This window comes from Brassica napus, unplaced genomic scaffold (assembly GCF_020379485.1).
Source record: "Brassica napus cultivar Da-Ae unplaced genomic scaffold, Da-Ae ScsIHWf_741;HRSCAF=1074, whole genome shotgun sequence".
NCBI lineage: Eukaryota > Viridiplantae > Streptophyta > Magnoliopsida > Brassicales > Brassicaceae > Brassica > Brassica napus.
In genome coordinates, this window is record NW_026016792.1 from 47,835 (window position 1) to 58,190 (window position 10,356).

Below are 10,356 nucleotides of genomic sequence, written 5' to 3' on the forward strand. Positions count from 1 at the left end.
GCTCACTACAAAAAAATTTGTTGTTTACCATCATTTATTTCATATATTTGCGTTAGCTGCAAACGATGTTAAAAATTTACATTGCTTAACTAAATGATTCTGAAAGTATTGTTGTTTCATGATTTAAGTTTTCATATATACAAAAAATATCTAAGAATTGTTTTCAACCTTATTTGTTAGTATTTACTCCTTATAATTTGAATTTAGTTTCATTTACTTCAGCATTTTTTCAAGGACTAACTGAAATATATATAACATTATATTATATGAAATAAAAAGGAAACTAAAACAGCCAATTTTCATAAGATGGAGCATGTTCTTGAGATATTTCTTATATTAATGATATATTTGTTAAAATTAAATGAAGACAAATAAAAAGCATAAAAATAGAAGAAGAAGAGATAAATGAAATACGAAAATGAAAAAAAAAAAGAAAAAAAGAAATACGAAAATGGATGATGGAAAACAAATTGAGAGCTTAAAAGAACGTGCCGTTATTAAAGAGTGAGTGATTATGATGGGGCCACAACACTTGTAATGGAATCTACATTTTCACCTTCTTTTTTTTTTAAGCTTAATTCTGTAAACAAAAATACTTTAATTGACTAATTTAAAACCAATATTATAATCACTAACACAGTTCTCTTTCACGGCCATATTCACAAATTACCAATTTGTCTATATTCCGACACATCCACCATCCTCTTTACCACTATATATAGAGACAACTCCAAGATGAAGAAAAAACAGAGTCATCATTATTAGCCTTTTGAGACAACAATACAAAATAAAGAAAATACAACTTTAAACTGCTTCAGTAGTAGCAAAATGGAGAGAAAGCCTCTGGAAGTTGAGTCCACCGATCATCAGAAACCTTCCTCCGCCGTGTACGACGGCTCTGCTACGGCGGTTGATTCTGTTGAAGAAGAAGTTCAGGAAACCAAACTCGTTTATAGAGGCTGGAAAGTCATGCCTTTCATCATAGGTAACGCATATGTTTTAAACATATAAAAAATATAAATTTTTGATAAAAAAAATATATATCATTTTCTTTGATTGGTATATTTCCAAAGTTTTAGAAACTATATTTCTAGAAATTTCCTGTAATTAAATTTTGACAATTTTCTTCTCTGTTTCTAGAAACTATATTTTGTTGGTTTGATTTTATTATTGGTGAGATTCTTTGTGTTGTTGTCTTAAGCTTTGACTTAGTCAAACAGTAATTTAACCCAAAAGAGTGAGATCTTGAGTTTGAAGATGTTTCAGAACACATAAATGATCAAGAATCTCTTGTTTGATTCTTCGTTTGGTTGCTAAGGTCAAAGTCTTATGATCTTTTCTTCTTGCATGTTGTTATTACCAGGAAACGAGACATTTGAGAAGCTTGGGATCATTGGAACACTATCAAACCTTCTGGTTTACTTAACTGCTGTCTTCAACATGAAGAGTATCACAGCTGCTACAATCATCAACGCCTTTAGTGGCACAATCAACTTCGGAACCTTCGTTGCCGCCTTCCTTTGCGACACTTACTTCGGTCGTTACAAGACACTAACCGTCGCGGTCATCGCATGTTTTCTTGTAATAATCCATCCTCTATAACCTTTTCTTCCTCCACAAGCAATCTTGGTTTATAAACCTAAAAAAAAAAATCTGGTTCTTGTTTTGGTAGGGATCACTTGTGATACTATTAACTGCTGCAGTACCACAACTGCATCCAGCTCCATGCGGAACAGCCCTCACGTGTACAGGCCCAAGTGGCGGCCAGATAGCCTTTCTACTAATGGGTCTTGCCTTTCTTGTGGTGGGAGCAGGTGGGATTAGACCGTGTAATCTTGCTTTTGGAGCTGATCAGTTTAACCCTAAAAGCGAGTCAGGGAAGAGAGGGATTGATAGTTTCTTTAACTGGTACTTCTTCACCTTCACGTTCGCGCAGATCTTGTCGCTGACACTAGTTGTCTACATCCAGTCTAACGTCAGTTGGACCATCGGTTTAACCATACCTGTCGTGTTAATGTTCTTGGCCTGCGTGATCTTCTTTGCGGGTGATAAGTTGTATGTCAAGATCAAAGCCTCAGGTAGTCCATTGGCTAGTATAGCTCAAGTTATAACGGTTGCTATCAAGAAACGTGGGTTAAAGGCTGTGAAGCAGCCTTGGGTTAACCTTTACAATTACTACCCACTAAACTACGCAAACTCTAAGCTCAAGTACACCGACCAGTTCAGGTAAAGACACACGGTTATAAATAATATCTTTCCACTTTTGTTTACTTAGAAAGCAAGCTTTCTGTTTTTGGTAGGTTTCTTGATAAGGCGGCGATCTTGGCTCCTGAAGACAAGTTGGATGCTGATGGTAAGCCTACGGATCCATGGAAGCTATGTACAATGCAACAAGTTGAAGAAGTGAAGTGCATTGTGAGAGTGCTTCCTATATGGTTTGCTTCATCGATCTATTACTTGACCATCACGCAACAGATGACCTATCCTGTCTTTCAAGCCCTCCAGAGCGATCGTCGCTTAGGCTCTGGAGGGTTTGTGATCCCTGCAGCCACCTATGTGGTCTTCTTGATGACAGGAATGACTGTTTTCATCATAATCTACGACCGCGTCCTCGTGCCTACCTTGAGAAGAATCACCGGTATAGACACCGGGATCACGCTCTTGCAAAGGATAGGAACCGGGATTTTCTTCGCCTTTTTGAGCTTGGTAGTGTCTGGTTTCGTCGAGGAACGGAGGAGGACTTTCGCATTGACTAAACCAACACTCGGTATGGCGCCACGGAAGGGAGAAATCTCCTCAATGTCAGCTATGTGGCTGATACCGCAGCTCACACTCGCGGGTGTAGCCGAGGCATTTGGAGCTATTGGACAGATGGAGTTTTACTACAAGCAGTTCCCCGAGAACATGAGGAGTTTCGCCGGCTCCATCTTCTATGTGGGAGGAGGAGTTTCTAGTTACCTCGGCAGCTTCTTGATTGCAACGGTACACAGGACGACGCAGAACTCGGCTGGCGGTAACTGGTTGGCTGAAGATTTGAACAAAGGAAGATTGGATTTGTTTTACTTCATGATCGCTGGAATCTTGGCGGTTAATTTTGCTTACTTCTTGGTGATGTCAAGATGGTATAGGTACAAAGGAAGTGATGATGAAGTGACAGCTTATGAAACAAATGGAGATGTGATCAAACAACAAGACAAGAACAAAGTCTAATGATCATGTGGTTTCTCATCTTCTGGAAGCTTTTAGACTTAGTTTTTGGTCAGCTTCATACCATTTACAACTCTTTGGACTCTTTGAAATAAGCTAAGTAATCATATACTTGTTATAGCTCTTTTTCTTTTTTCCTGATTTGCTATATTACATCACATCTCTTTTTTTTCTATCACTGTGGAGGAGAAGGAGATCATAAGTTCAGATGTATTACAGAATAACAATTTGTTTTGCATTTTAAGGATTATGTTTTCTACTTCTGATCATTACCACAACAGAACAAACTTAAAAAGGAAAGCAAACACAACAAAACACTACTTAGGAAATTGATACTTATATGCATAACAACTTTGTATCAAAGTTTCAAACAGAGACATCACTTTCTTGAATGACATTGAGAGGCTCTCTCTAGGCTTCTATCAGACTGTGTAGGACTGTTGAATGGTTTCAATGTCAAGACCTTTAAGTCTCACCACAGATTCAACGTGACCCTTGAGTGTGTGAAGCTCCCTCAACCTATCAAAGTGTAAAAGACACTGAGATATATAACAATGTTCAGGTTTTGAGTAGAGTAGATGAGTCTTTTACCTAGCGATCTCTGCTCTTCTCTTAGCTTCTTCAGCCATTTGAGACAGCTCGTTGAAATGGGTTCGCTCTGGGAACATCTTAGCATCTGGTGCTTGCAACCCATGCAGCGTCCTCTGCGCATGTGCCCATTGTAACTCCCTTTGCTCTTTCCCAAAATCTTTCTTCCTAGTGAATGCAATCTATGGAAACATACACAGAGACCATTATAATCAAACGTGTAGAAAAAGCTATCATAAATGGAAAGAATCTTTGATATACATACCCTTTGTTCAATAACAAGATCCCAAGCTCTGCCACTAAGTGCATACCGAATCAAGAACTTGATGATGTCAAGAGGAATGTAGAAGACAATGTTGTAAAGCCAAATGACTCCAGCCCACCCCCACCCTATCCCTTCAATAGCAGCAAAGCTCCAATTTGCATAGACTGCAATTAGAGTAGCCACCTGTTTGCAAGAAAATGGTTTCAAGAAAACATAACAGCAGTTTATAAACTTGAGTGCTGACCACTGACCAATTGTGCAAGCATAAAAGCTATCACAAGCAACATCCCAGGACGTTCCACATAGGACCAGCTCCTTGACCGAGTCACAAAGATAAGCGCCTGACTTATAATGCTGACTTGTAAGTATATTGCTGAGGCAAGCTTCCTGAAATCATCATGTGCTGTTTTCTCCAAGGTTGAAACTCCAAACGTTCTCTGAAACAAGCGTTTGATGTGTTAATGAGGCACATAGAAATATAACACTGAAGAGTAGAGAGAGATTTATACCGGGAAGAAGTCGGTTTTATATGCAACCCAGAAGAATATAACTGTCATCATTGCCATGTAGCTCCCAAACACAACACCAGTTGCAAAAATCTCTGACAGTTTCCAGCTATCTGGAAGAGGGGAAGGTTTCACCCTATCCTTTGATATTGTCATAATAGTTCCTACAAGAGTCAATGCCACAAGGGTTGATTAATACAACACTTCTAAAGATATTTAGATTGAAGAATGTAAAAAGTAATGAACGAACCATCGTTAAGGATTGCTATGATAAGAACCATGAAGGGAGGGAAGTCAAACTTCCATATGAGAGCCAGCAGCATGAAGCCAAGCTGAAACAAGTAAGTAGCATACATATGAACATCAACTTGTAATAGAAAGTGGGAAAAAAACAAAAAAATATTCAAATGGTAACTTACAACAATACGGATTGTGATGGAAACAGCATAGATCTGTCCATAAAAACAAGAAGGTAGCACAAGTTAATTGGTTTTACCAAACAAAGTAACAATTGAGATTAAGAAGAAAGGTTATACTCACAGTATAGTTTTTCATTCTCTGGAAGATAGCTCGGCTGGTCAAGACAGCACTGATGATAACACTTAGACCAGGCTCAGTCAAAACAATATCCGAAGCACTACGAGCTGCGTCAGTTGCATCAGCAACTGCAATGCCAATGTCAGCCTTTTTAAGAGCAGGAGCATCGTTTACTCCATCACCAGTCATCCCACATATATGCTTCCTGGCTTGCAGTCTCTTCACTATCTCATACTTATGCTCTGCAGTTTCATGACAAAATGGTTTAGTTCTGAGTTGAATATGCAGGATAAAAGCAAAGAAACCTTACCAGGGAAGACGCCAGCGAAGCCATCAGCTTTTTCTATGAGATCATCTACTGGTAAAGCACCTATAGACTCATCCTTGTTCTGTCCAAGCAAAGCAGATGAAGGGTACATGTTGGTTCCCATCCCTAAACGGCGTCCTGTTTCTTTTCCTATAGCTAACTGATCACCTGCAGAGTGTCATGAGGCTTTAGCAATGACACATAAATTAATAAAAAAAAAGAGAGAAGCAAAGTATTAATTCTGGAAGTTTCTTAAACTAATAAATCGGGTTTTGAGGCTACTATAAATACCGGACTAAAGGATTGTAAATTTATTTATTCACATAATCAATATATTGGTTTTCCTCTTAAGTTTCTTTGCTTTCTTCGAGTTGATTTGCGTTTGTTCATAACACAAAGCTCTTAAACGCCAAAGAAACCAAGTATTCACCTGTGATCATTTTGACATTCACACCAAGGTTTAAGGCTCTTCTGATTGTCTCTGCACTGTCATGTCTAGGTGGGTCAAAGAGAGGCATGAGGCCCACAAATTGCCAAGGGCCTCCAGCACTTTCCTTTGTCCCTTCAGGAACTTCCTGCAAAAAGGCTTCCAAATTTAGAATCTTGTATCAAACTTGAGGAGCAAGTATCTCCAGTTACCTGGTATGCCACGGCAAGAGACCTCAAACCCCTTTCAGCAAACTTGTCGATAACAGCATGAACTCTCCTCTCAATCTCTGACTTATTGTGGGCAAGACTTAGAATCTGAGACATTGTCAACATAATCAGCTATTTGCACCAAGAAACTGTTAAGAAAGAAGGTATAAATAGTAACCAATAGATAGCTTACTTGCTCAGGTGCACCTTTGCTGACTCTATGCATTTTACCATCACTGTCAATATAAGTCAGAGCCGTCCTCTTATCAGTGGGGTTGAATGGAAGAAAGTGAACCTCTCTAACACCAGCTCTTGCCTCTTTAGGGTCTGCAAGCATCCCTACTATAGCAGCATCTATAGCATCTTGGTTCTCGAGTCTAGACGCTTGAGCTGCCATTAGGACAACAGCATCCGCATCCACTCCTTTTGTGAAAACCTATACACAAAAAAAACTTGTGCTTATTCAGAAAATGTCATGTAATAAGCATTCATCTGCACCTACAAGAAACTTGTGCACATTCAGAAAATGTGCATAGAATAAGCAACAAACCAAAAGTTACCTCTATGAGATTCTTGTCAACAGTGAGTTTATTCAATGTTAATGTTCCGGTCTTGTCACTGCAAAGCACATCCATGCCAGCCATTTCCTCAATAGCTGTCATCCTCTTGGTGATTGCTCCCTGCTGAGACAATCTATGAGAGCCAATGGCCATGGTCACAGACAGAACCGTTGGCATGGCGATTGGGATACCACCAATGAGAAGGACAAGGAGGTTATCAATCCCAGGGCGGTATGCTCGGTGTTGAATTGGATACATGACAACAATCTCAATTAACATCCCTACTGCAATGGAGCAGATGCAGAAGTTCCCAATGGCAGTTAAGACCTGAACACAAGAAAACAAAAGCATATTAGTATATACTCTGAACCAAACCATATACCATATGAAGAAGAATACTTGCCTGTTGAAAATGGCCAACTTGGTTGGTTGTATCAACAAGATGAGCAGCTTTTCCAAAGAAGGTATGGACTCCAGTTGCAATCACAACTGCTTCAAGCTCTCCTTGTTTGCAAGTGGAGCCTGAGTAGACTCCATCACCTGGACCTTTGGTTACTGGGAGAGACTCACCGGTGAGAGAAGACTACAGAACAAAAAGGTTCACAAAAGCTTCAGTAACAAATTATTATTCTTAAAGTAATTAAGTAACACATTGGTGAACCTGATCTATCTTAAGAGGGTCTCCTTCGAGAAGGCGAGCATCAGCAGGAACAATGTCACCAAGCTTGATGCTGATAATGTCTCCAGGGACAAGAATTGCAGCATCCTGCTCACCCCACCTTCCATCTCTCAGTACCTTCACAAAAGGTTTGTGACAAGAGATGCTTAAAAGACGCTTAAAAAACAAGTGGTAGCATTAAGCAAGAATGATAAACCAAACCTTTGCTTTGGGAGCAAGACGTGCCATGAGAGCAGCAGCAGCATTACCAGCGTTGTTCTCCTCAATGAAACTGATGGTGGAGTTTATCACAAGCAGAGTGATGATACCAACAAAGTCTTGCCAATCAGGAGGCTTCCCCTGAGGAATCATGAACACAAAATGAAAATAAATAAAGAGTTAAACTTTAAAAAGTGAAAACATGTAGGAGGGTGTAGAATATGCTCACTCCTCCATTAGCAAGTGCAATAGCCATAATGGCAGCAGCTTCCATCACCCATGAGAGAGGGTTCCACATGAATCCTAGAAACTTCAGAAATTTGCTTTCCTACAAAAATAAAAAAGAAAACTTTATTCCTTAAGACATAGAAAGTATAATCCTTTTGGAGCTATATGCCATGGAATATTCAAGAACAGAACCTATAGAATCCAAAGTTACACCCTTTTTTTCTCAAATTGATAAAAGACACATAAAGCTATAACCTTTTTCTCTTCAAGCTTGTTGTGACCAAAGAGGGCAAGCCTCTCATCAGCAGCAGCTGTAGTGAGACCTTCTCTGCTACATCTCAGACTCTCAAAAACTTCTTCAATTGGCACATTTTCCTTAAAATAAAATAAAAAAAAAACCTTTAAGACTCTTTTTGTCCAAGAGAATTTAAACATTATAGAAACAGAACAAAGTGTAGATCTGTTACCAGATCCACTGTTTCTTTCAGAACAGCCTCAAGGACCTCTTCCTTGTCTCCCATATTCTTCTGCTTACTCCAAGAAAAAAACAAAAAAAGAAACAGACAAATTATCAGAAAAAGCAAACACTAGAAGAAAACTTCAGTACCAAGAAAAAAAAATGTTAGATGTGTAGAGGAACCTGTAATTGTTAAGGCCTTCTTGTTTGTGTTCTTGGGTTTGAGAGAAACAAGAAATGAAAGAAGAGTGGAGAAGATGAGGAAACCGCTAAAGGTTAGTGGCAGTATGGGAAGCTAACACACACACTCTGCCCCCACTGTAATATCCTTTCCTTTTTCTCCTATTTAATTAATTTAAGTCTTGCCTTTTTCAACATTTTTACTCCTTTACGTCAAAATCTTTAACTACAATGGGTAATTAACTAATTAATTAATTATTAAGTGGTCCTTCAAATAAATTTGGTTAAGGTAAATTTATTTTTATCTTTTTGATAGAGGAAATGGTTTTATTTGAAATGCAGTAAATATGATTATTATTTGGAATAGCAGTAACTACAGTCTTCACAGCTGTAACTATTAAGTGCTATGGTGTGTAGGTGCTAGATTATTTTAAACGTTATACCTTTGCAATTATTGGCTACTAGTATGTTTGGCAGATTCATAAAAAAATAATAATGATCTCTTTATATTTAGGTACTTGAATACAAAAATCCAGTAAAAATTAACATTTAGACAAAAAAAATCAGTAAAACCAAAACTCCATTATTACTTTTAGAACAAAACACCATTATTATGTTAGATGTTTCATTTGTGTAAGCCTCCAACTTTCATGCAAATAGGTCAAAAACAAGTAACGTACACGAAACCCATACATGTTTCTTGTGATTCAAATTCATATACAAATACATTTAATTGAAGTAGTTTTGTCCCAACTAACACACTTAAAAAGATCATTACATAAAGACAACAATGTAAGCGGATAAAACGTTAAATCAAGTTTATATTTTGGTGAGAATTAGTTGCCATTTAAAAGAGTACAACCTTTAGAGTACAGCTTTGTAAACTGCAGGAGTTGAAAATGACCATTGGTAAAAAAACAATTTCATTACAAAAATAATAATACTAGATGGGTGAATAAATGCGAATGGGCCGAGAAACAGCTATATGTCCCATGTGCATAAAAAATTGTAGCCATATGATGTCAGCATCGTAAAGCGACACGTGTCAAGGGGAAGAAACAGTTCACAGTTTACCACACACAAGCCAAGAAACAAAAACACAACCCACGTGAAGCGACCTTTGTTGTTGTGTTTTATTCTTTTCAATTAATAAAAGGATCTTTTTATTTTATCTTATTTTTGTAAAAAGGTACCACCAATTGAATTCCGTACGGTACCTGTCCGTAAAGAGGTAGTGTTTTCCACTACATTGATGATTTTTTTCTCTTTACTTCTTTCTTTCCTTCCTCTTTTGTTTCCGACGTCTTATAATTTTTTTTTCCAGCTCTAGTGAATTAATAATGTATACAAATGGTTCAGTTTATCTTTTTTTTTATCAACTGGTTCAGTTTATCTTTGTTTTCAAATTCTCTAATATATGATACTTTCTTCAAATTTTAAAAACATAAACTTTCATCATAACTTTTTTTCTTTTGGGTCAAATGATGGATTTCAGGTTTGTAATCACATTTAAAGCCTACAAAGAAGGCCCAACCACATTTAGGATTATCTATCTCTTAGTTCTCTTGCTGCATGTTTAACCAATAAAGTAAAATTAAAATAAATAAAGGTCTTTTAACAATAAAAGCCCACTATTATTAGCATGTTTACTTTAAAATCATGAACTAACTAAAATCAGTAATGGGCATTTTTACAAATAAAAGCCCACTAGTAGCCTATTTTGATATCATGAACTAACTCATGTAACGGAGATAGATTGATCGAGAGAGTGAAGGAAGAGAAAAAAGATGAAGACGACGAAAGTAGGGAAAGTGTTTTACCCAAAAAAAAGTAGGGAAAGTGATGAACCCTAGTGATGGTTACCGAAAACATATTTGCAAGAGGGAGATTAAACGTGTGAGTTACCGTATTCAAGTTTATAGAGTTCTTTAATAGTTAAATTATGGAAAGTAATACATAGGGTAATGTGGTGTAGAGGCTGAAGGTGCTTTGGTCAAAGTAAGAAAAC

The 10,356-nt window shown here is 37.5% G+C and overlaps 2 protein-coding genes across 5 annotated transcripts; one reads left to right on the plus strand and one right to left on the minus strand.

Moving 5' to 3' along the window:
- The first annotated feature begins 728 nt into the window (after nucleotides 1-728).
- On the plus strand, nucleotides 729-3,468 carry LOC106369007 (protein NRT1/ PTR FAMILY 2.11). The gene is made up of 4 exons (XM_013809100.3): nucleotides 729-985; nucleotides 1,364-1,581; nucleotides 1,673-2,226; nucleotides 2,301-3,468. The coding sequence occupies exons 1-4, from the start codon at nucleotides 829-831 to the stop codon at nucleotides 3,208-3,210; spliced, it is 1,839 nt and encodes a 612-aa protein (XP_013664554.2). The 5' UTR covers nucleotides 729-828; the 3' UTR covers nucleotides 3,211-3,468.
- LOC111198210 (ATPase 11, plasma membrane-type) lies at nucleotides 3,400-8,505 on the minus strand. 4 transcript variants are annotated; one of them, XM_048775179.1, is made up of 20 exons: nucleotides 8,352-8,505; nucleotides 8,179-8,238; nucleotides 7,967-8,086; nucleotides 7,713-7,811; nucleotides 7,487-7,624; nucleotides 7,268-7,402; nucleotides 7,010-7,189; nucleotides 6,607-6,933; nucleotides 6,240-6,482; nucleotides 6,050-6,154; nucleotides 5,841-5,985; nucleotides 5,414-5,578; nucleotides 5,107-5,345; nucleotides 4,986-5,018; nucleotides 4,817-4,898; nucleotides 4,570-4,730; nucleotides 4,312-4,497; nucleotides 4,061-4,243; nucleotides 3,799-3,977; nucleotides 3,400-3,726 (listed from the first exon to the last, which is right to left on the minus strand). In XM_048775179.1, exons 2-20 carry the CDS (start codon nucleotides 8,230-8,232, stop codon nucleotides 3,630-3,632), a joined length of 2,871 nt encoding a protein of 956 aa, XP_048631136.1. In that variant the 5' UTR covers nucleotides 8,233-8,238; nucleotides 8,352-8,505; the 3' UTR covers nucleotides 3,400-3,629. The 4 variants fall into 4 exon arrangements, with proteins under 4 accessions (XP_048631136.1, XP_048631133.1, XP_048631134.1 ...); XM_048775176.1 differs by having other exon boundaries at nucleotides 4,817-5,018; XM_048775177.1 differs by having other exon boundaries at nucleotides 4,817-5,018; nucleotides 8,179-8,241; nucleotides 8,351-8,494.
- Between the last annotated feature and the right edge of the window lie 1,851 nt (nucleotides 8,506-10,356).